At 36.8% G+C, this 25,229-nt stretch overlaps 1 protein-coding gene and 1 non-coding gene across 7 annotated transcripts in view; both read left to right on the top strand.

Annotated features, from left to right (window-relative positions):
• The window catches only part of PCDH9 (protocadherin 9), a 915,902-nt gene that overhangs the window by 583,229 nt on the left and 307,444 nt on the right, over positions 1–25,229 (top strand). For 3 of the 6 annotated variants that reach the window (XM_008952801.6, XM_008952800.6, XM_003827461.7), the window contains one exon: positions 5,338–5,413. In XM_008952801.6, coding sequence (XP_008951049.1) covers positions 5,338–5,413 — 76 coding nt within the window. Of the gene's footprint in view, positions 1–5,211; positions 5,414–25,229 lie in introns of all 6 variants that reach the window. The other 3 variants (XM_003827460.7, XM_008952798.6, XM_003827459.7) reach the window with 1 other exon arrangement.
• Positions 5,847–5,908, top strand: LOC112436915 (U7 small nuclear RNA). The gene has a single exon (XR_003025583.1). It is a non-coding gene; the product is annotated as a U7 small nuclear RNA (small nuclear RNA).

Here is a 25,229-nt window from a genome sequence, read left to right as displayed (position 1 = left end):
TGGTATGTGTGTTTGTGTGTGTGTGTGTGTGTATTTATTGAGCAATAGATAGATACATAGATACATAGTTAGAATGATAGATAAATAAATGACATATTATTGCTCAAGCATGGCAAGGGAATTAAATCAAAATTAGGTACAATATTTCCATGAGAAGATATTTAAAGAATTCTCTATACATAAAATCATATTTAAACAATTACAAATAACTTTTTGTTTCTATTTTCATAATATCAATGTATAACATTCCATTGGACAATAATTATTTTAAATGTCTGTCATTAATTAGATAATTGGTTTATTTAGTTGGTAATAATAGGCTTAGGGCTAGATTCATGTTGTTATCATGTTACTTGAGAAGGCAAGGATCTTTAATTGCGATGATTAAAAAACTACGTAAAGAAAGTGAAGAATGGAAGTTAGAATAACAGACAAGAGATCAGAAGATTGTTTGGCATACCTTAGCTCAAGGGAAAACCCATATACCATATATCAAATGTTTCTGTTCCTCTGGATTAAGCTCTAATTTTCTATAAGTGATGAAGATAAACAATTAAAAATTGGGATATGTTTTATTATTACAAAGATAATGTGTTGAAATTTTAGTGTGGTCAAAATAATAACATTTTTGAATATCATAATCACATGACCAAACAATACTACTTTAAACACTTGGTATATGTGTGGTTGGAAATTAGCTTATGCAGATTCACACATACATACACATTAACAAAAACGCAATTCAATTTAGCAAAATATTTACTAACTTGATTTTTAACTTTAACAATAGATTATACATATTTTCTATGCTAATACATATTGATTGACATAACTGTAAGTATTGTCAATACTTAACACAACTATATGGTGTAATCTTTACAGGATATTATATAACTTACTAATCATCTATTAGACATTTTACTGTTTTCCTACCTTTAGACTATTTTATGCAGAAAACAATGACATTTACCACCAAATCCTTGCACATAGGAATGTCTATAAATTCATAAGACTGAAACAGTAGGCTTGAATGTGAGTCATTGACTTGTGAATGCTATTCTATACCAGTAAGAAAAACATAAGAGAAACATTCAAGCAATGATTGGGATTTCTTAGGTGACTCATTCTTTCAGTGAGTCTTGAAGAACAATGCTCAGTGCAGGACATGTACATCTTCATTAGGCATCTCAAATGTTCCTTCTTTTGCTTTTCTTCTAAGCTGCAAGAAAAAAGTATTGTAGAGGTTCTTGGTGATATTTCTCAAACCCAACCAGTGTGTCACCTTCTGACTTTCAGGACCCTGTCTGTACACCCCCATGTGTGAACACATGGCACTATTAATTGTGTAGAGTAGAATTTCTGATACAAACTTTGCCTAATCAGAATTCATAGTGGCAGTCCTGACAGAAAATAGAGTGTGGAAGCCTTAGTAGTTACTTCTTTCATCCTATTCTTTCTCAAGCCAGCCGGAAATCTGTATATAACCTGTCAATGATAAATCAGGTAAACAAATGTGACATGCAAGCAATTAACCGGACAGAGGCAATAATAATAAAAATATTTCCCACAGGAGAAAATTGAATGGGTAAGAAATAGATTTAGGAAAACAAAATGTAACTGCCCAGCTCTGGAGAGGCTGAAGGAGTCTCAGTGTAATATGTGTTGTCCCTCTTCAGCCAGTCAGGATTTGACTACATTTATAACCCAGACTGAGCTTATTTCCATAAAGATGAATCAAAATGCAAAATTTTTGGAGGCAGTAAGTAAACACTTTTTCCTCTGAATATACCATTATATATGTACTGGAAGGATAATGGGCAACTCTTCACTTTCTCCAGGAAGAAAACATGTATTCCTGGTTTTTAGTCTTTCCCACCCCACACTAAGAGCTGTGTCACCTCAGAGAAGGCCCTGAATTGACAAGATCAATAGGTCGCATGGTGAGGCATGCCAAATTCTGTGGATCACATATTTCACTTGTGAAAGAACAATACTTTTTTGGAGGGGGTGGGGGATAAGGGAATCACATCTTTAAAACCAGCCAAATATTGATAGACCATAAGCTTTAAAAATGTAGTTTTAAATTTCAATAATTATAGCTACTTTTTATTGACTATCTCCAATGTATCAAGTATTGCATAGCGGGAACACTATCTACTATGTGTCATGTATTGCATACCAGGAACACTATTTTTAGCCTTTCAACACTTCCACAGGCAAGGTATTATTTTCTATTTCTCAAAGCCGGGAACTCATTCAACAGCCGTGAGGTCTGGTTCTGGCTTCTTTTTAAATTGGTGCTCTGCAGTTCAACCTGAGCAAGTACTACTGAGCCCTTAAACACAACAAAAATCCTTGTTTCCTACACCTTATTGGTCTTTGTTTTTCTGCATGTCAATTTATTCAGTTCATCTCCTTACATCTGCCCTGATAGTTCAGACATTCTTTTACTTGCATCAGTCATTATGATGATAAAGATGGGTTTATTTCATCAATTTGCTTCATGCCATAATATCCATGTACTGATTCTTAATCCATATACATCACCACTCTCCCTCCCATCAGCCTGATAAATTGTGCACAAATCTGCCAATTAAGACTTAAACATCTCTGAGTCAAATTAATTCAGAAAGATTTTCATAAGCCTCCATAGTTTAAACATTATATCACTCCAATTTACAGTGTCTCATTGCAAATAATTTATAGTAAATTTACATTTTTCTTATTCTCACTTATAAAGTGTTAAAGAAAAATAGTGTAGTGTATGTGAAACAGACTCTAATAAGCTATATTTGAAATAGTTTTGGAAAACAATGTTTTAGTTTTGCTCTTCAGTGTAATCATTGTACCAGGTATATAGTAGATGCTCAATAAAAAATTGTTCCAAGGACCACCTGCAAGAACTGCAGGATTAAGGTATAACTAGTGGTGCATATTTAAACATTCATTATGAGGAAGAAATATCATCATTAAAACAGTATTAACTATGTCAAAAAATCTCACAGATGTATTTTTTTCTTTTTTACTTCTGTCTATGAAACATGTACTTCTTAATGGCTTAAGGGAACTTCCAGAAATGCTTTACGAAGATTCAAGAATCATTTGTTTCATTGCTTTTCTCTTAAGTCTTGACTTCTTTTTACTCACCAGAGTTAAGAGGTATTCCTCAAGAGATAATACCAAAGATACATTAAAATCTAGGAGTTTTCAGTAGATCAATCACTGTAAAAGCTATGTTTGACAGTCATCCATAATAAGCAGTGTGGTTCCTAGTACAGTCTTTATCACAAAAGGATATTGATAGGTTGAGGGCATATTGAAACATAAATGGCTAATATTTGTATTATTGGTTTTCCCTGAAGAGTTAAATATATATAAGAGAGTAAACACTACAATAAATAAGCATGGTAGCATGATCTTTCTTATCCAGGAAGAAATACATTTCAGATATTAATATTCAAGCTTAGCTTGCCTTTTCTATAGCACTCACCTAGGCACGTTTCAAAACCTTTGAGAAGGGAATGATGTTCTTGAGATACATGTGCATTAAGGTGAAATGTGTTACAATAGAGGCAATTAGTACCATTTATGATTATAGTTTTTGTGATGTTGGCATCAGTTCATGAAAAATGTACTGAACTATCAACTCATTTCACACAGATCATTGAACAGCAGTAAAGTGATATCATCTCTACTCCATTATGACTCTGAATTGGATTTGAACCAGTGACTCACAGGATATAGGCTGTCTTCTGTTGTCAGTCTATAAGTATGCATTCATACAGTTTCAGTATACCTATCTATACTATTTTGTTTCTAACTGCAATCCTTTTTCTTTGTGAAATGGATACAATCTATAAATTCTCTCTTGAAAAGCACTAATTTTAGGTACTAGAAAATGATTATATTATACATTATATACTTGTATATTATAAATATTCTCAGAGATCATAGCAGCTAAAAGAGCATTTTCCAAGAGAACTAAACCAATCTGTGCTGAGGAAACATTAAAATGTATTATTTTTTATAAAATAACTTTTTTGATAAACATGACAATGTATTGAAGTTACCATGTATACACTTTAGGTCACATCTGAGAGTGACATTGTGCACATAGATACCGAAGTGATATTCCAAATACCTTCAACTAGGATATTCTATTCTACTACCAGTGTAGCCAAAGATTAGAGTGATAGCTGGGTCAATGGCCAAGAATAATTTCTAATTTAATCTCTTTTAAAATATAGTCTTCTTTTTATGTGTATCAATAGCAATTGCATAGAACTTCGTTATTTAAAATAATAATTTTAGCACAGCTAGTTCAGTCAGTCGATCCTGAGACTCTTCAAATAATAACTTTAATTAATTATTCCAGTATAGCTTTAGGGACACTTACATGGGTACGGTGTCCTTTAAAAATAGCAGGTGGGCTGGGCATGGTGGATCATGCCTGTAATCCCAGCACTTTGGGAGGCCAAGGCGGGCGGATTACCTGAGGTCAGGAGTTCAAGATCAGCCTGGCCAACATGGTGAAACCCCGTCTCTACTAAAAACACAAAAATTCAGCCGGGCATGGTGGCATGCGCCTGAAATCCCAGCTACTTGGAAGGCTGAGACAGGAGAATCGCTTGAACCTGGAAGGCAGAAGTTGCAGTGAGCCAAGATCGCGCCATTGCACTCCAACCTGGGCAACAAGAACAAAACTTTGTCTCAAACAAACAAACAAACAAACAAAAAGCAGGTGGTACTGTAGGAAATATATTGACTACAAATGTTACCCTAAAAACATCAAGTAAGCACAATGTCTGGTCATTCAAAAGAAATGAAATATTGCATTTTCTAAGTATTTATTTAGATTTATCAAAAGCATATTTGCATATTTCATCTTATTTAATTTTTTTCTGTAATTTTGTCGACAGTATAAGTTTTGTTTAGTTTTGTTTTGCCTTTCTTGTTACACTTTTCAAAGCCCCAACTTTAGTTTTAAGGTCGTGAATTATACAAGATTGAAATTCTTTTTGGTATTTTGCTGGTTGGCCATTACATAGTAAATGGCAAATAATTAATACTTGTTCTTAGCTTTGTTCCTAGTTTGGTTTATTTTACTTTTACATTGTGTTACTTGTTGAAAGTGTTTTGATTTTGTGTTCCACTAGGCCTGTTTTATTTGAGAGGAGTGTTAATCAGCATGTCCTGTGGTCTTCTTTGTAGTCGCAGCGCCGTGTTACGTTTCACCTCCCTGATGGCTCCCAGGAAAGCTGCAGTGACAGTGGTCTAGGAGACCATGAGCCGGTGGGTAGTGGAACCCTGATCTCACACCCTCTTCCTCTGGTTCAGCCACAGGACGAATTCTATGACCAGGCCTCTCCGGACAAGAGGACCGAAGCAGATGGCAACTCTGATCCCAACTCTGGTGAGTCTCCTTCAAAATTTTGATTGCTTGGAGTTGTTCTGGTTTTGTAGTGCACTTGAGCTTTCAAAAGTAATTGTAGGGGGCAAGGATGAACATTTAGTTGCTTTTTTGCTGGCTTTATTGTTGTTGTTGTATTCTTTGAGATATACATTTAATATGTTTGATATGATTTTGGCTGTTAAATTGTATGATGTGTCTTCATTTTATGAACCATTAAAAAAGAAAAAAACATGCTATAAATATAACTGAAAGAAGCCATTTGTTGCAAGATATTCTGATGTCAGAGATCTTATGAAATTTGAACACATTTTAGAACTGCAAAAATACAGTTAAGTAGAATAGTCAATGAAAAAAAGAAATCTATTTGCGTATATAAATGTCCTATGAAATTTGATTTTCCAATGAACACTTTACAAAAACAAATAAAGAATATTAGAGTTAAAGGTATTTTAGAATTCGTCTATCAGATTTTCTGGTTTTTACCAGAAAATTAAAAAAAAAAAGGATTAAATCATGATTAAAACAAGTGTAAAGAGGGGAGATAACAATTTGGGGGTTGTTTTTCCTTTATTGTCTACTTGAATTCTTGGATAATTTGTTTTTTTACTACTATGCTGAGGGAGATATATTTGGCCAAAACTTTTATTCTCCACAGACCCATACCCCACTCCAGAAATCACTGCCCCCTCCAAATAAGCATTGTTGGGGGGTGTTTTCCTTGGCCTTTGGAGGAAATCTTGGGCAAGTGCTAATGCTTTTGCTGATAAAAAACACTGACTAGCTTACTTTTATTAAATAAATAAAAGACCATTTCATCAATTATTATCCCCAGTCTAATGACTGTAATTTCTATTTTACTTAAATTCAAATTATTTTCTGGTGGGGTATGTTCATGGTGGGGAAAGCTATGCATGTGTGGGAGCAGGAGATATGTAAGAAATTTCTGTACATTTATCTCAATTTTGCTGTGATCCTAAAACTGCTCTAAGAAGTAAATAATAAAAATAGTAATTGTAATAATGCATCTAAACTAAGCAGGGCAAAAAAAAATATTTTTGCTTGTTTGTTTGTTTAACTCATCTTAAACATGCTCCAAACTGGTTGCACAAAGTGGGAAATTGAAGTATGGTGACTTTTTTCTCAATTTTCTACCTATTTTGCTTCTTATTGTTTCAAACATGAAAATATCTCTGGCATTTCTATGGTGGAAGTAGGAATACCAGGAGGAAGTAAAACATACAACAGGGCTTTCTTAGCCAGTTCTGTGATAGTAATACAGCATTGGTGTTCTCTGACTTCCAGCATTTTAAGCTGCTTCTTTTTGTCAAAAAAAGGAGAGATTCTTTCTAAGGTATGCCTCCTTCCAATCCCCAGCATGTCCCCATCTTTGGAAATCTCTTCTCATTGGCAAAAATAAGGCATGCAAAGTTACATTTTATCTTCTCTCTGCCAAGAATTTTCTCTACTCAAGGCAATCTTTCAGGAGTATCTAAGCTCCCTGCCAGCTCCGGTTTTGCTATTTCATGTCCTATACCTTGGTCACATAAAGAAAACATAAGTGCATCTTTTGATTTCACATATCGAGAAGAACAGGACATACCCAAGGAAAAAACCTCTTATTATTACACTGAATTTGGGAGAACAAGAACTATCCTCTTTTGATTTCATGGTTTTGACCAGTGTAAGCACCACTGAATCTAAGTGGTTTCATTGAATCAACCTTCTCCAGACTTCTGTGAAGAGGTTTACGTACGTAGGTGGAATTCACACAGCTCTTTCAAAACTGTTTTCCTAGTCTCCAACTTTGCCCTATCCAATTTTAAAACATCTCTTGTTGAAGTAAAGCTAAGAGTCTCACAGCTGGTTCCTGACCATGTTTTCTCTAAGTGTATGTGAGTGGTTGGCTCCTCTTGTCTATGGGCCTCAGACAAAACCAAAGAAGAGTCCCATTTAAAAAACAGTTGCACAAATTGTTTTAGGACTTGTATATAGAGTTTACCAAAGTTAATTTACAAAGATATCTTCGAAGTATTTGTAGTATGTGCAATTCTAGGTATAATATTTACAATGAATAAGATGAAGACAATGTTTCATCAACTTTTTGGCCAGAATAATGAAATATTTCAGATGCATAGGCAAAAATTCTTGGTACAGTAAATTTAATCAGTGGATTTCAGAAACCAATGAACATCTGGGTAATTTTCTAGTTAACTAATTGAGTTAGAGATTTTAAAATTTATTTCAACTAGAAAGCAAAGGCAGCTTTTCAAATTTAATAGCTATAAGGATAAAATGAGAGTTATATATTTTATTTGTCATCGAATTTTTTGTCTGTCAGCCAGGGCCAACTGAGAAGCATCTGAGTACAGGAAAAATTGCAAAATTATGTTATATATACCTTCACTATCATAGCAGCAATATATATGCACAAAAATGAAAAATTTGTTGACTCATAAGAAATAATGCATTACTGAAAATCTATTTGGAGAAAAGCAAAACTTAGGCTTATGTGCAAAGGCTCACTTAAATATGTATTATAGCTTGGCATGGAAGCACATGCTTGTAGTCCCAGTTACTGGGGAGGCTAAGGCAAGAGGTTCACTTGAGACCAGGAGTCTGGGGCAGCAGTGAGCTATAATCACTCAACTGCACTCCAGCCTGGGAAACAGAGCAAGACCACCTTTTCCTCAAGTGTGGGTGTGTCTCAAAAAATATGTATTACAATAAAAATTTGGTTTACATTTTCTAGCTTAGTTTTTAGAAATAGTAAATTCTAAATTAAAGGCAAATGTATAAAGTTATTATGAGAAATTTATTGTTAAAAAGAATCGTGGTAATATTTCATTTCATTTTTTGTTTGTCTGTTTATTTGTTTGTCAGGAAATTCAGGGATACTTTGAATACTTTAATCAGAGCCTAACATAGTCTAAGAGTCTGAAGTCTCTAAGAGAAATATATGTTCAAGAAAGAAAAAAATAAAACATGAATGAGATAAAAGTAGCAGGTTGTTGATGGTTGGTAAGTTCATCTAGACCAAATATCTAGACCAAAGGGACAGACAAGTTTTGTTTTGTATTTATCTTTGTTTTTTTGGCTAGAAATAATTTTTACCAATATGGGTCTGCTTTCTCCTAAGCCCACACTTAAGAAAGCCCACATTTGAGTTTTCCAATCATAGAAAAGGGAAAAGAAAAAAATATATTTTTCCTAGCTTTTAAAGTATGCTTAAACTAAGCTGGCCCAGGCCAAAATATTGTCCAATACATATAACAATTTACCCAATGACTTCGACCTAGGCAGTGGCAATGGGCCAGGTGCCAAATGGAAAAAGATAGCAGAGGTCCTAAACCAGGAAAATAAAAGCAAACAAACGAAAACCTTTCAAACTAGCTTCAAGAAATCTCTAGAGTTTTTACCAATCTAGTCACATGGAAAAACAGACCCAATGGACAGCACAACCTTGGGCAGCCCAACTTTCACCCAGCACAGTGACGTCACTCACAAGAATAATGATCACTAAAATGTCTTTAAACTGGAAAGAGCAGGGCTCTTAGGTTGTGACAGTGCCTTGTTCATCATTGGGAAGGGGAGAAAAGACAAAGTGGAGAAGCGAGAGGCCCTGAGAGCCCCTAGAGGCCAGCAGTTCTCTTGATGTTTAATGGGACATAAAATTTAAACCTCCTTTGTAAATGTCTAGAGCAGAATTAATTTGAATGGCCTAGAAATATTAAGAGAGTCAGACTGAATGTTCATTCATATTAGGATAGAATTATTACATATTACCTTTAAATTTTGCAGTCACATTTTTGGTGATTAACTTTGAGAAATTTGTGAAGTGAGGTACAGTGATATTGATGAAGTAATCATCTCTAGCAATAATTTTGCTATTTAGTTCTCTATTGTCCCCTTTGAATTCAGTGGAATTTGTTGACTGGGCTTTGATAGTTCCTGAAGAGTTGTGATTTTATAGCAGGTAAAATAGGTTTCTATTGGATGTCAGTATGATCTGTAGAAGTACTAAGTAATTTCGATTGTACTTATCTAGATTTCTGTTTTTACAAATATGGTTCATATAAAAAAAGTCACTGAGAGCTAGTACTAATTTCTATAGTAACTATTTCCAGTAGGTATTTTTTCAAAGAAATTAATACAAATGGTAGTATCATGTGGAGACATTTTTGTAAACTTCAGGCTTTAATATAGGTTATTGCTTCTAAACACACACACACACACACACACACACACACACACACACACACACACAGTGGTATTTGATCTAATAATACTGGCCTACAATAGTATTCTTTATTCCCAAGTTTATACTTCTGGGTTATTAGTATTATCGATTTTATATTTTATCTAACTCTTGATTAAAACAATAAGTAAATGATGATAGTCTTTATATGCAATGCCAAAAACAAATTGTTTGCAAATTAAGCAATAATTGATAGGTTTTGTATAAATAATGTTTATGTAAATCTAAAGCAGTCTCTACTACATAAGGTATGACACATATGTCACTAATTTTTCTGTGCTAGAAACAGAGCTTTCTTTTTTTCCTTCCATTTTTTAAAAATGTCTAATCCCTATTGCATTGGTATGACAGAAACTTCGGTTCTTTTTTACCTCAATTCCAGACGATCGTTATCATCAAAAGGAAGTGCAATATTCTCAACCCTGGGTCATTGGTCTGCTTATATGTCCATTGTCTCATCTGCCCAGAGGGGTCTCAAATGAGACTGCCTTCATTCCAGTCCTCCTGGACTCTTTGGGAAATTGCTGATACCTCATGCCATAGGGAAGGTAAATAGGTTTCAGGGAGTTTATCTTTGGACTCCCACGTCTAGATGGACAGCATGGATCATTACTTTTAGGGATCTTCCTGACTCCCTGGACTCTACGATGTAATCTAGCCTCAAGGACTTTCTAGTCTTTATCCTCTAGGTTTCTCTGAGTTCTGCTCAACAAACATGATACAGAATCTCTCCTCTTTATATTCCCTCCCCTCTCACTTCTTTTTCTTCTTCCCAACCGGGTTGACTGAATGTATTTAACGTCTAGGATCAAAGACTCCCAATGATTTTCTTGATATTTTTTTCCTCAAAAGCACAACTCCTCTATTTTCTTTTTGCCTCAGCAACAAGAAAAAATATCTCATGATAGGTGTACAACTTTTCAAATTAACTACTTTCCTACTGTTCTCCATCCTATCTCATCCTCATCTAATCAATGAATTATAAAGCCAACATATAGGCCAGGTGCCATGGCTCACATCTTTAATCACAGCACTTTGGGAGGCTGAGGAGGACAGATCATTTGAGGTCAGGAGTTCAAGACCAGCCTGGCCAACACGGTGAAACCCTGTTTCTACTAAAAATACAAAAAAATGAGCCAGGTGTGGTGGTGTGTGCCTGTAATCCCAGCTACTCAGGAGGCTGAGGCACTACAATCACTTGAACCCAGGAGGTGGAAATTGCAGTGAGCCAAGAAGATGGCACCACAGCACTACAGCCTGGGTGACAGAGTGAGACTGTGTATCAAAAAAAAAAAATCCAATATATGTTGGCCAAAAGTGGAGTAGGCAAAGGAATACATATATGTATATATGAAAAAAAACCCAACATATATTAACATTTCAAAGTTATTATCAAAAATAATTGTGTAAAATTATATTTGTGTTTATTGATAAAATGATTACATCAGCATTCAATTTAAATATACAGTGGATAGATATGAAAAAGAGATTATTTCTTTTTTGCCAAGTGGTTTTAAAGAACATATATGAAGAACTTCCCTCCACTAATTATTGACTATCCTGAAATACAGTTCTTACAGGAAATGCAATATACATATTTGATTTGAATATCAACTTACAGAATGATGTTGTACCCTAAAAACCTCTAATGGTGACCTAAAATTTTGTTGGTTTGTTCCTTTCTTCAGTATCATAAAAAGATACCAAAATTTTGAGGTAATTGTAGATATAAGAGTGTGGGCTGGCTTTTAAATGATATTTTAAAATTATTGTTTGTTAGAAATAATAATAGAATTGTCTTTTGTTAAAAGAAAGTTATCATTGATAGTGATCGATTATGAAGAGTTTATAAAAGAAACAGTATAATGTCTGGAATTTGCCTTAATATTACTCTATCAAAATAATAATAATAATGAGAATACATTAAACAATAAAATATTAGTAGCTGTTGAGATTGGGTGATGGCTATATGGGTGGTTATTACATTAGGCTCTCTATTTTTTTACATGTTTTAAATTTTCCAGAATACAAAGGTTAAGTACATAGTGGCAGACTGGTATAAAACTCGGAATCAATATATGAAATACTTGAGCTCACATTTTATTTCCTCTTTCTTTCTCTATTGTTTTGATTCAAAAATAAGGTTTACTCTACACTGTACACAAGTATGGATGGATGTTTTTGTATATAGCAAGCATATTTCATACATTTAAGTATGTTTCTCATGAAGTTGCAATTAAGCAGAGATTTTCAGTAATTACATGTGTTATTTGTAAGACTAGAACATAAACTGATAACTGCTCCATTAAAGACCTTTTAAGTAAAATAAAGTCTTTCGAAAGTTCCCTCTGGAACTTAGCAATAAAATTGTTAACCACAAATATTTGTGCTTTTCTGTCTGTAGGGTGCCCAAGAGAAGTTCAAGGCAGGGCATGACTACTATCCTTCTGGCAACCAGATAGATAGTGTCTCTGTGTTCTAAGTATATCCAAGACCTAGAGCACACTTAATCAACTGCCCTACAAATGAAGCACACAATGTGCAGTATTTATCGCACTGAATTTTGTTACCTTTTACTGCAGGCAAAGATTTATTCCATTCCCAAGTAGCAGTAAATCATATTTACTTAAGAAGTTAACTCATTAACATGATCATAAACTCTATGTAAAATTCAATGAAACCATTAATTCTAAGAAAATGGTAAAATGACTTTCATTTGAGGATTCTTATTTTTTAAACAAATATAACTAGGATGATGAAAGAATTTCACTAATTCAAAAGCAGACAAAAACAATTATGTGTTCAGATCAGGAACAGTTATTACCACTAATTCAAAATTAAGTCTTAATCTTGTCCCATTGAGAATCATGAATAGAGTTATTTCTGTATCTGATATTTCTTTAAATGTTATTTTAAAGGATTTTCTGCTGTTTAATCATGTGCAAAATTACAAGTTATATTTACTTTGAAAATCCTGACTGTCATGTGCCTCTGACTTTATCTAGACTATGTTACGAATCAGTTGATGAACTTCTCACTGAGTATAGTTTTAATACCTGACATTTATGGTTAATATTTAATAAGTCCTGTTTATGACCCAGGAATTCTTGTAAATATTTTGATTCATTGTATATGATCCCCCACTAATACTGTAAATTAGATAGTATTATAAGTAAACTGAAATTCAGAAATTTTGTTATTTGTCTAAAACTGCTGAGTATGACTCGGGTGCAGTGGCTCATGCCTATAATTCCAGCGATTTGGGAGGCTGAGGCAGGACATAACTTGAAGCCAGGAGTTGGAGACCAGGCTGAGCAACATAACAAGACCGTGTCTGTACAAAAAAATTTAAAAATTAGCCAAGTGAAGTTGTTTGTGCCTGCAGTCCTAGCTACTAAGGAGACTGAGGTGGGGAGATTGCCTGAGCCTTGGAGTTTGAGCTTGCAGTAAGCTATGATCGTGCCCAGGCACTCCAGCTCAGGTGAAATGACAAAATTCTCTCTTAAAAAGAAAAAGAAAAAGAAAAAGGCTACTGGCCAGTAGGTGAGCCCCAAAATATGAACTCAGGAGTGTCTGACTCCACAGCTTTTGCTATTCAGAAAAACATCCTTCAGTTAATACATGGTTTAACATAGTACATGACTCAACACAATCACTACTGTGGATGCATTTTTAATTATAGGACACTAATCTTATTTTTAAGAAGAAGTTTGAGAAATTAAATGTTAACACAATGTGTTGGTCAAATAGTCGGCTGATGGTGTGTCCGGAATTGGTGGTTTCTTGGTCTCACTGGCTTCAAGAATGAAGCCGCGGACCCTCGCCGTGAGTATTAGCAGTTCTTAAAGGCAACGTGTCCGGAGTTTGTTCCTTCTGATGTTCGGATGTGTTCGGAGTTTCTTCCTTCTGGTGGGTTTGTGGTCTCGCTGGCTTCAGGAGTGAAGCTGCAGACCTTCACCATGAGTGTTACAGCTCTTAAGGCGGCCCGTCTGGAGTTGTTCATTCCTCCCGGTACGTTGGTGGTCTCGCTGGCTTCAGGAGTGAAGCTGCAGACCTTTGCGGTAAGTGTTACAGCTCATAAAGGCAGTGTGGACACAAAGAGTGAGCAGCAGCAAGATTTATTCCAAAGAGAGAAAGAGCAAAGCTTCCACAGTGAAGAAGCCCACCAGAGCGGATTGCCACTGCCTGCCCTGGCAGCCTGCTTTTATTCTCTTATCTGGCCCCACCCACATCCTGCTGATTGGTAGAGCCCAGTGCTCTGTTTTGACAGGGCGCTGATTGGTGTGTTTACAATCCCTGCGCTACACACAAAGGTTCTCCAGGACCCCACCAAATTAGCTAGATACAGAGTGTCCACACAAAAGGTTCTCCAAGTCCCCACCACAGTAGCTAGATACAGAGTGTCTGTTGGTGCATTCACAAACCCTGAGCTAGACACAGGGTGTTGATTGGTGTGTTTACAAACCTTGAGCTAGAGACAGAGTGCCGATTGGTGTATTTACAATCCCTGAGCTAGACACAAAGGTTCTCCACGTCCCCACCAGACTCAGAAGCCCAGCTGGCTTCACCCAGTGGCTCCTGCACCGGGGCTGCAGGTGGAGCTGCCTGCCAGTCCCACGCCGTGGGCCTGTACTCCTCAGCCCTTGGGTGGTTGATGGGACTGGGCACCGTGGAGCAGGGGGCTGCACTCGTCGGGGAGGTTCCTCGGCCGCACAGGAGCCCACGGAGCGGGGGAGGCTCAGGCATGGCGGGCTGCACGTCTCGAGCCCTGTCCCGCAGGGAGGCAGCCAAGGCCCGGCGAGAAATCAAGCGCAGTGCTGGTGGGCCGGCACTGCTGGGGCACCCAGTACACGCTCTGCAGCCGCTGGCCCGGGTGCTAAGCCCCTCATTGCCCTGGGCCAACAGGGTCGGCCAGCTGCTCCGAGTGCGGGGCCCACCAAGCCCACGCCCACCCGGAACTCCAGCTGGCCCGCAAGCCCCACGCTCAGCCCCGGTTCCCGCTGGCGCTTCTTCCTCCACACCACCCTGCAAGCTGAGGGAGCCGGCTCCGGCCTTGGCCAGCCCAGAAAGGGGCTCCCACAGTGCAGTGGTGGCCTGAAGGGCTCCTCAAGTGCCGCCAAAGTGGGAGCCCAGGCAGAGGAGGCGCCGAGAGCGAGCGAGGGCTGTGAGGACTGCCAGCATTCTGTCACCTCTCAATAGGATAAATAACTTGTGAGAGAACTACTTCTGCAGTTTTTAGTGTTTTTGTTTTGCTTTGTTTTTTGTTTGTCTTTGGTACTAGATTAATAAAAATTTAGATCTTAGGACCCTACAGATCATCCTGTATAACAGTGTTTTATACAGAGGCATAAAAAGGAAAGTGCTTTGCCTGAAGCCACATAGTTTATGAGTCTACAATAAAACTCATATATGCCGACTCCTCTATCAGTGTTCTTTTCGCTGGAACAATACTTTCTTATCATGAACCTTATACCTTTTCCTCAAAGAAAATAGGTACAATTATTTGATTAGCAATTGTCTCCTCATTAATCTCTAGGGACTATTTGGTCACTTTTCTATTCTCCATGCCTGTCAGCTGGGGATTGCCTTCAGCTCTTAGAGGTCACACTCAGCTGCTAGCCATGTAGACCTGTTAATATTACTACTTAGTTCTTCAAGGCCAGCTAGACAGACAAGGTCTCTATAGTATGTCTGTATCAAGATAGAGTCTTACGTAACGTAACATAACCATCAGAGTGATTTTCCATTATCTTTGCTTTACTTTGTTGGTTAGAAGCAAGCCTCATGTCTTGCCTACACTCAAGGTGACAAATGGTCATAAACATCAGGAGGTGGGGATCATGAGGAATCACCCTAGAGTTTGTCTGCCATAGTCTATATTAAACTTTTAGAAACTTACATTAAACTTATATAAATGTTACCTTGATATATCTTCGTATACATTATTCATTTGAGCTTTACATGATTCACCCATTTTTTAATTCATTTATCTATTCATTCTGCAAACATTCATGTTAAGTCAATTATGTACTAGGTAGTACGTTAGGTTTGGGGGATAGACATTAAAACCAAGACTCAGTAAGCTTAAACAACTTCCAGTTTAGTGCAAGAATTCTTAGTCTGTGTTACTTGGTCCAAGAGGACCACAAGTAGATTTTTAGGAATTTGTGAGGTTCCTGAAGTTGTTTTGCAATTTTTTTCTATGGGCTATGAAGCTGTGATGCTACGAAGATTTTATAAACCATAACAAAAGACAAAAAAAAAAGGAACACTGATTTTTGTAGGAGAGAAAGTACTAGATACCAATAAAATTAGTGTGTTAGAATAAATACTAGTAAGCATACAAAGAGTGGGTTTTAGCATAGAATAAGCCTTGGATAAAGAATCAATAAAGATTCTATAGATAAAGTGATACTTTAAACAAGTGACATGGGATGAATAGATCTTACTGAAGTAAAGTCTGTGTGTGTATGTGTGTGTGTGTGTTTGTATGCGATGTAGCCTTCTTTGTCCTATAAAAAGTCATGGCCAGTAGGGCATAGAAGTTAAAATCTCAGTTTCTTTAGAGCATATCCATGTAAAATTAGTGTCAACATGGTCTTTAAGTCTCAGATACTTAACCACCAAAATGAGCCGACTAATATCTGAGAATATTCTTATAAAAATTAAAGGGCCTGAAACACAGTAGATGCTCAATAAATGATAAACTGTTCAAGTAAGTGACGGTAAATGAATTGTCACTTACTTGAACAGAATAAATGGATTGAGACATAGGTTGGGACCAGATTTTGAATTTTGGAAAGTCTAGGATAGATTTCATTTGGATATAGGAGATAAAAGGAAAAATTGAGAGTATTTCTTTGATTTGCAAGATTTATTGGAAAATTGCATAATTAAAAAAGAGAATATAAAATAAAATCAGATTAGGAATTAACTCTTTTTATTTTAATTTTAAAGTCTGAGCTGCTGGGCAAGATTATTTGGAACTAGAAATGTGATTGAAAATTGGAAATTGAAAACTGACAACATAGAAAGTGAATAAAATTCTAAGTATGATAATTAGAGGAGACAGAAGTAGGTTAAGAAAGAAATCACTGCAACCTTATATTTAGGCCAGGCAGAGGTGGGGGCAGGATGGGAGCAAAGATCAAAAAATTAAGAATGTACAGCCAGAAAATTATTTGAAAGCTCCAGGGATATTTGAGCTCTACACATAGTTAATGGTGGATTTTTTGGAAGTAATGTAGAAATGCGATTAAGAACACAGACTGTGGAGTCAGATTAACCTAGGTCCTAATTCATTGACCTCAGAGCCACAGGTTTGCTAGCATATAATGCAGGCTTAATTTACAAAATTACTACATTTAATTATCATTATTCTTATCAATAGGTACTGAAAAGGTGTAGAAGCAGCAAAACATGTATCTTAATTATTTAGCAAAGTTTCAAGCTTAAAAAATGACCATGGTGAATTTTGAACTATAAAATCAGTGTTACACACTTAAAAAATAAATAAAATTCTAGAAAATTGTTAGTTTCAAATTCTAAAAGTTTTATTTTAAAAATTATTTTTAAGTAATTTTTTCTTTGTATTTACCATGCCTGATGGGGCTCCAAAACACCCGTTTTCTAAAGACTAATAAAATTAATAGTAAAACATGTTTTTGCTACAGTGTGTTCATTGTTTTTCTTAAAAGCAGTTATGCTCACTTTATGATTTTAAAGGAATTCTTCAATATTAACTTTTCACCGTACACTTTAATGTTTTACTACCATTTTATTTTAAAAGGGGGTACCACAGGATAATTTTCTATAATATTACTTAAGGTAGTTAAGCTATTGATATAAAACAAGCAAGGACATAGCTTTGTCTGCTAGAAGCTGTCAATCTCAAATGTGACTTTATTTCTAAAAAAAGAATTATCTTTGAATATTGTTTACTATAAAAATTTTAAAGTTAGTAATATTTTATCATGTTTAAGCTTCTTTAAGGAATCATAAATATAGTATGTTTAGTGTTGTGGAAAAATCTATAGTAACATTTATGCCTCCTAGTGTAAAGTAAGGGTAATGTCAACTTTCCCTGGTGTACTGCATGGAATCTCATTTCCATAGCTGCTGTCATGTGATCCATTCTTCTAAGAAGTAATAAAGAGAAATGGCATTTACTTAATCCTGGATATGTAATCTTCCCTATGGGGGAAAAGTATTATTTGTATATCCGTGTTTATAGTAATTTGAGAGTGGTAAAAATGATAGATAAATAGATATGTAAATCAGTAGCTATATCTAAAAATGAAGAAACTTGCTGATATCAGTAACTCTTAGAAGTATAAAATTAACTTTTTAAATACCTCAAAATAAAGTTATATTACAGAAAATAAAATTACTAATTATAAAGAATATATTCTCATAATATCAAATTAATATCTTTATCTTTAGATACATACAAACATACATATGCACCTTAATAAATACATAAAATTATCTAGAGTTTCAAAACAATTTGAAATTTTTTAAGAAACCATAGTAATTTGTCTAAACTCCCCCAAATTTACCTTAATGCTATTTTAACATGTATTTCTGCCAGTGATTGAGAATTACGCATATTACTGTGGCTGACAAATACATGAGTGCTCGGATTTTAATAACACTAAAGTTAGGCTTCCAGATGAGATACAGAATGTCCAGTTATTGCAGGACTTTTCCTTACTTCAGCTAAAGATGAGGTTCTTTGTCCCACGGCCACAAAACTTCAGGCTCGCAGACAATTTGAATGTTGAGTCAGACAGGGTTTTATTGGGTGAAAAGGAAAATAAAGGGGGGAAACAGGGACTCTCACTGGGCCAGAGTCCCTTGCTAGAGTGTTTCCCACTCAGCCATTCCAATCCCAGGTTCCACCCAGGAAGAGGAGGGGCCAGGCTCCTCTCTGCTACAAACATGAACTTCCCGAGGCTCCAACTCAGTGCGCAGTCTGGCTGGACTGTTCCCAGGCACCTCCTCCCACCTGACTGTCTCCTTCCTCCCTCTAAAGAAGTACATCTAACTGCAGTTAAGGACGAAGAACTGCTTCCTGCTGACAGGGGGCGCCGTTTTGTGGAAACGGCAGTCTGAGGTCCCTCAGGGGCTTATCTAAGGGTTCCCGGCAGATGGGGCCATCATCAGAGGCTCCAATTGCATGACTGTTTGGAGTTTGATGGCCTGAAGGCAAGAACAGACAAACCGGTTTATTAGAAAACATGTATCAAAACAAAACAAGGGGAGGGGTAAGGACAGCTCAAAAATTCCGAGGCCTTTTACCAGTTTGCACAGGGAGAGGAAAGCCAAAAGCCTGACTGGTTAAAAAAAAACTTTACCCTTTTGCCGGCATGTTGGGCTTCTGGGTTCCCTTCACCTGAGCCCAATCCTAAGTCAACCAGTTTAAGGTTTGGGAAATTAACTCTTTCCAGTTTGGAGGATGCATCTGAGGGGAGTGTCCTGTAGTACAGAGACACAATTACCTACTAGTGAAGAGAGAACTAAAGAGAAGAAAGGAAAAAGAAAGCATTTTTAAAGAAGTCGCAAGGGTTTAGGATGCATTCGAAAGAGGTACAGATGGAAGATGATGGCTACCCATCTAGAAAGAGGGCAGCAGGCATCCGTGGTTCTCTTCTCTTCCTACCAGATACCGGGGTATGTGAGGGAGAGAGGGAAGAGTGCCCTCTTTCCATCTTCCATCCTTGCATTCCCAAGTTCTGACGACCTTGGCAGGTGCCACCATGAGTGCAAAAGTGGCTTGCACCCATGAAGCAGGGGGCGCCTAGAGAAAAGGAACAGAATTATCTGCTCTCACCTATATCTCCTTCCCACCTACTGTCAGTAGCCTTGGAGTTCCCTAGACCTCATTTATGCCATGGATATTAACATGGCCTTTATCCATGAAACAGGAAGCTTGGGCTTGGCTTAATCAGCAGGAATCAGCCACAGTCACCTGTGCTGTGTCTTTTAACCTCTGCTACCATCTGGCTCTGGATTCCTTAGATCCAGTTTTCCTTCCTAGGGCTTTGACCTGAAGCTTGGAATTGAGGCTGGGACAAAAATGTGTCTTGGGGGATTGTACGGACTCCTTATCATAAGCTGAATGCTAAGGTGAAACTGCGGAACTCAGTCCTCCTCAAACAAGGGAGAGGAAAGGATTTCTTGTGACACACTCAGATAATTAGTGGCTATAGTTATGCTTGGTAAGATTTGGGTGCATGGTGCTTGGCTTTGGTTAGCTTCCTTGGTCCTGCTTTCCCAGAAAGGAAACCTCCAAGTGATAGTCATCCTATTTATTCCCATCACTTGGCAGGATTTGCTCAGAACTAGAATATTAATCCAGATTTTTACATTACCCGTCCCTCTTGTTCTTTCTGAGCTGCAGCCGGAGATTGCTGGTTGCTTCACAGAAAGAAACAGGGCTAGTCTAAAATGTAGGCAAAAATTAAAAAAAAAAAAAGAATTTTAGAATTTAATGACGAATGTATGATAAGTTTTGAAACATGATTTACCTTTCTCCAGTCATGTGTTAAAAAAAAAAAAAAACTTCTGATAGGAATGAGTGGTTTGCAAAATAGACGTTAGACTTATACTTGGCCTGATTATTTGCAAAAAGTGCAGTAAGAATAATTATTTCTACATAGGCCTTTTGGATTGGCTTTGATGGACGTCTGTTCCACAAGAATCTCAGATAAGAACACATAAAGCGGAGCCCAAGCACAGGTTTATATCCTCAAACACCTGTGAGTTGGATGTTCCTCTCCTCTTAAGGTCCCAAGATAAACTTAGAGCTCCTAGACTGTCAGAAAATAACATCCTTTACTGACCACAGGTCAGGAACCCAGTACAGAGACTGCATAGACAAGGGTATGAGGCCTGTTTCCCCATTGGGCTTCTATCGGCTCTGTAAGTCAAGCTCAAATCTTTAAAGGGCAGAATAGCCTTCCAGTCAAAGCCTTGGTAAAATTAACATTATTTCCAGTTGTGTCCTGTTGCAAAAGAAAAATGGATCCTTATTGCACTGATGCCAACAAGTATATTGCCATAAGAATACCCACAGATCGTTTCCAAATTTTAGAGGAACCAGTCAGGGAAAAACATCCTTCAAATTTTGTTCATAGGAGTACGCCTTATTTAATTATTAGAGGCCGTAAATAATTCAAAATAGGTTTCCTTGACTCTGAACAACAAGGATCAGTAATATTCCAACCAAACGTCAAAAAAGTTGCTTCAGCTTTCTGAATTCAGTCATTTAATTAACGCTGGTGTTGCTTGATATTTGTGAGAATTTCAGATCTTCATGATTTCTGTACATTTTCCTTTATTCCAATGTCACAATCTCCAAAGTTATCAGAAGCCTGTATTTGAGAGCACCTGCTAAAGTTTTATAGTTCATTATGAACCATCTTTGAAAAGGATTAAAACAAGATGACAATTGTCTATGAATAGCAAAATGTCCAGGGTAGTTATAGTTAGAAACACAATTGACAAAGAAGTTTGGTTATCTCTGTGGTTTACAATAACTTAAGATAACAACCTTAATTATGATTGATAGCATATACTCAGACATAAGAATTTTAGAAATCCCATACGATTTTGGAGCAAATATTAGCATTATTCACAAAAATATAACCTAAAGAAGATTGAGCATCATTTTGGCAATCCAATGTACCTAAGTGTAAAAAGTAAAGTAGAGGTTCCTCTTCAAAGACTTTCCTCCCCATCTAATTAGGAATACATAGTAACTTCTCTTAGAAGCAAAATTTATTCAAAGACCTGTGCTAACATTATTAAATATCTTCTAGCCATAATAAAGAAATCAAGGTACTTCATGTTCTTAGCGCCCACAATTTAGCCTAAATATTTGCCCTGGCATGCTTATACTGGTCCAAGCAAGCATTAGGTCATAGTCTGTTCCTCTTCCTTATTTGAAAGTCTTTTTACCTTTCTCAGAATTCCACAGGGTACATCCTCCTTCCTTTGTTCTCCTCTGCCTTTGCCTCTTTTAAAAAGTTCTAAGTTGCTAGCCAATCGGGACAAATACAAAATGTGAGGTCCCATTCCAGCCAATGGAAACCAGACACAGCCAGTAGGGTGGATGCGTCAGGTTATAAATGACCCTGTCTCTTTTGTTCAATGTACTCTCATGGCAAAACTGCTGGCGAGTGTACCCTTTCTGCAGAAAGTAAAAATGGCCTTGCTGAGGAAATAAAATTTATGTTCAAGTGCTATTTCTTTATGGCACCAGGGAACAAGCATTTCTAACATAAGCATGTCAAATAATCCTCTCTTTTCTGGACACTTCAGGGGCCCTCTGAAGTATTCGAAAAGCCTGCTTCCGGGGAAGACAATTTTAAAACTGAAGTTTGATTTTTCAGAAGGCTGTTAAATGTTTGAGTGTTAAAACCCTTGATATTATGAAACAGAATTCCAGATTACCATAAGTTATTTATTTTGCCAAAATGATGACTCAGAAATTTTAAAGAAGCAAAAACCTTTTATAATCCTTTATAAATTTTACCAAAGAGCAGATTAGTACCTTAGGAAAACCTTGTTATGCTTTTATTTCAATGCTCAATTTAAAGAAAAACCATAAAATACTCTTTTTTGAATTTAGTCAATATGTTCACACAGAGAACCTCTTTTGCAAGATTAATTTCCACAATTATTCCACCACTTACTTGAACCTTCAGCTTTTTCCTAATTTAACTCAAAAAACAATCCTTTAACCCTAGGCCAAAGTTTACATTTCCATGCCTTCTTATAACCTTTTACTAAAAAAGCACATTTTACTGTTCTTACTCCCTTACATGTAAATCTGTTTCCAGTAGTTTCAATTAACCCCTAGCAATTTTTAACTTTAAGGTAAAATTTGGTAGGTTGCTTTAATTGTGTGCTAAGTGTAGCCAAGGTTGACCTTCTTAGTTACGGTGTGGTTACTTCCACATGTCTCCCGGCCTTACCAATTGTGAAGCCTGCAAGTCAAATAGTTCTCAAAACCTAAAAAGCAGTTTGTAACCTTAAAACACTTAGCAAACCTTGCATCTGACCTGCATTTTACTAATAGTCTTTAGGGCTGTTTTTATTTCTTAAATATTAAAGTCATGTGAACTAAAAGATACCACAGCTTTTACCTTCCCTTAAAAAAAAGTATTTGATCCCAGTGCTTGTCTTTATTTAGGCCAAATTAATTAGAGCTCTTTTTACAGACATCGCACACAGTACACACACAGACAGGCAGAAGAAAACCCAGTCGCTGGGTGGAACCCTTGAAGAGACAGGGCTAGGAGAACATGCAGATATCTAACCTGAGAGGGCTCATCCCCTAAGGCAGGATTGCTAAACAAAGCTTTGCCAAGTGGTTACTGGCCATGGCCCCAGGATGTAAAGCAAGATGGAGGCTTGCCACACAAACCATACAGACATGCAAAGCACACCAGATTGGCCACATCCCAAGACTAGCCCCACAAATCCTTTCTCACAATTAAAGCTTTACAGAAAATATAAACAGTGACAGTTGAGGGGCCTAGCCTAATAAAGGGAAAAAGAGACTTTAAAGGTTAATTGCTGACTGGGTGGAGAAGAGGCAAGACAAAAGGTTTAAAAATGCCTGGGGAAGAACCTCTTATTCTCATGCAAGTGGTTCCTTCACCAGGGAGATAAGTTTAAGCTTATTACAGTCTAAAGAAGTTAAACCCCTTAGCCAGGGATGGGGAAGTCTGCAGCAGTGGCGAATGGCTGGTTCCAGACAGCCGGCTCTGCTGCACTCTTCGACCAAGCTTCCCAGGCCCGGCAGGGAGTGGAAGTGGAGAGGAGCCGCTGCTTGCAGGTCTCTCCCAAAAAAGAAAATGCCATGAAAAGGCCCAGGAGCGACGGGGGTGGAGGCATGGTTTCCCCCACCCTCAGAAGTCTGAGGATGAAAAGGCTTAGAAGCAACAGTGAGAGATTTTGAGTCCCCATTTCACTCACCACTTATTGAGCCCCCACTTTGCATGCCGAAAATGTTGCAGGACTTTTCCTTAGTTCAACTAAAGATGGAGTACTTTGTCCCAAGGCCATGAAAATTCAGGCTCACAGACAATTTTAATGGTGAGTAACACAGGGTGTTATTGGGTGAAAAGGAAAAAAAAAAGCAGAAACATGGACTCTCACCAGGCCAGAGTCCCTGCTAGAGTGTTTCCCGCCCAGCCATTCAAATCCTAGGTTCCACACAGGAAAAGGAGAGGCCAGGCTCCTGCCCGCTGTAAACCTCATGAACTTCCCCAGGCTCCCCTTCAGTGGGCAGGCTGGTTGAGTTTCTTCAGGGATCCCCTCCAACCTGGCTGTCTCACAGTTAAATTTAAATTTCAGATAAACAATTAAATGTTTTCAGCCTAAGCATGCTCTAAATATTGCAATATTTTAATATTATTCGTTGTTTCTCTGAAATTCAAATTTAACTTGTCTTACTGTATTTTATCTGGCAACTTTACAATTTATATTATAGTTATTTGCAAGTCCAGGAAACAACCACATTACAACATTAGAATTTCAGTTTGCTTATGTATTTAACACTGTAAATGCATTGCTCTATCATGGAATGGTGACTTTGATCACCATTGGTCTTTCACTGATTGTTGGTTGGTCTTTCACTGATTATTGCAAATAGTTGGTCTTTCACTAGTTGTTGCAAAAAGAGTTTCTGATTAAAATTTTTGATGCATTATTTGATTTGTTGTTTAGTGGTCCTTTTGGCGCATCACATTTTAAGATTCCTTATGTATTCATTGACTTTCACATATTTCCTTTGCTTTCATGATCTAACACATAGATTCAGGATTAAACCACTCCTTAAGGTCCTTTGTTAACATTGAATGAGGTTAGGAGAGGGAGATATTGAGACTAAATTTGTTTCTAAAACTTAGTTTAAATATCCCAGCAAATATATCCATGGAGAATCCATAAAATACACTTTTAACACATCTTAAGTAAGAGACTGAAGAAAAGTGTATGTAGCAGTGAACTGCTGTAGAGAGTACAAATAATGCCTCTTCTATTTGCCAGCTACATAACCTTAGGCAGGTAACTCTGACTTGTCATACAGATTGCAATGGGTTAACACATGTAACCCACTTAGAATAGTTCTAGGTTAATAATAAGTCTTCAATTATGTTAGCTGTTATTATGAAAATTGAAGTCAAATGACAATTAGCTAAGTGCACTCTTTGGCTTCAATTCCATCCTCACAACAAACAAGGAAAGAAATATTAGACCAGTCTTCCCTATATTCAAATTTCTTGTTAACTAGTTGAAGAAAGATAAGTATTCCTTTAGTGTATCTTGAATCATCAAGATAATCTTAACTGCATTTCACTTTACTTATATAGTCAATTGTTTTCTAAAAATCACGTGATTTAGCACCAGTTGTTTGCAGAGTGACATAGATTTAGCTGAAAAACAGCTTTGAATAGCGACACGGAGGGATTTTGGTATTTCTGTAGGATCAACCCAATCATCTCAAATAGGTTTAGTGGTGAGCTTTGGGTTACATATAAGAAATATTAA

The sequence above is a fragment of the Pan paniscus genome, chromosome 14 (genome assembly GCF_029289425.2).
Source record: "Pan paniscus chromosome 14, NHGRI_mPanPan1-v2.0_pri, whole genome shotgun sequence".
NCBI lineage: Eukaryota > Metazoa > Chordata > Mammalia > Primates > Hominidae > Pan > Pan paniscus.
The sequence above is the reverse complement of the archived record's forward strand: the minus strand, read 5'-3'. Positions and strand labels throughout refer to the sequence as shown.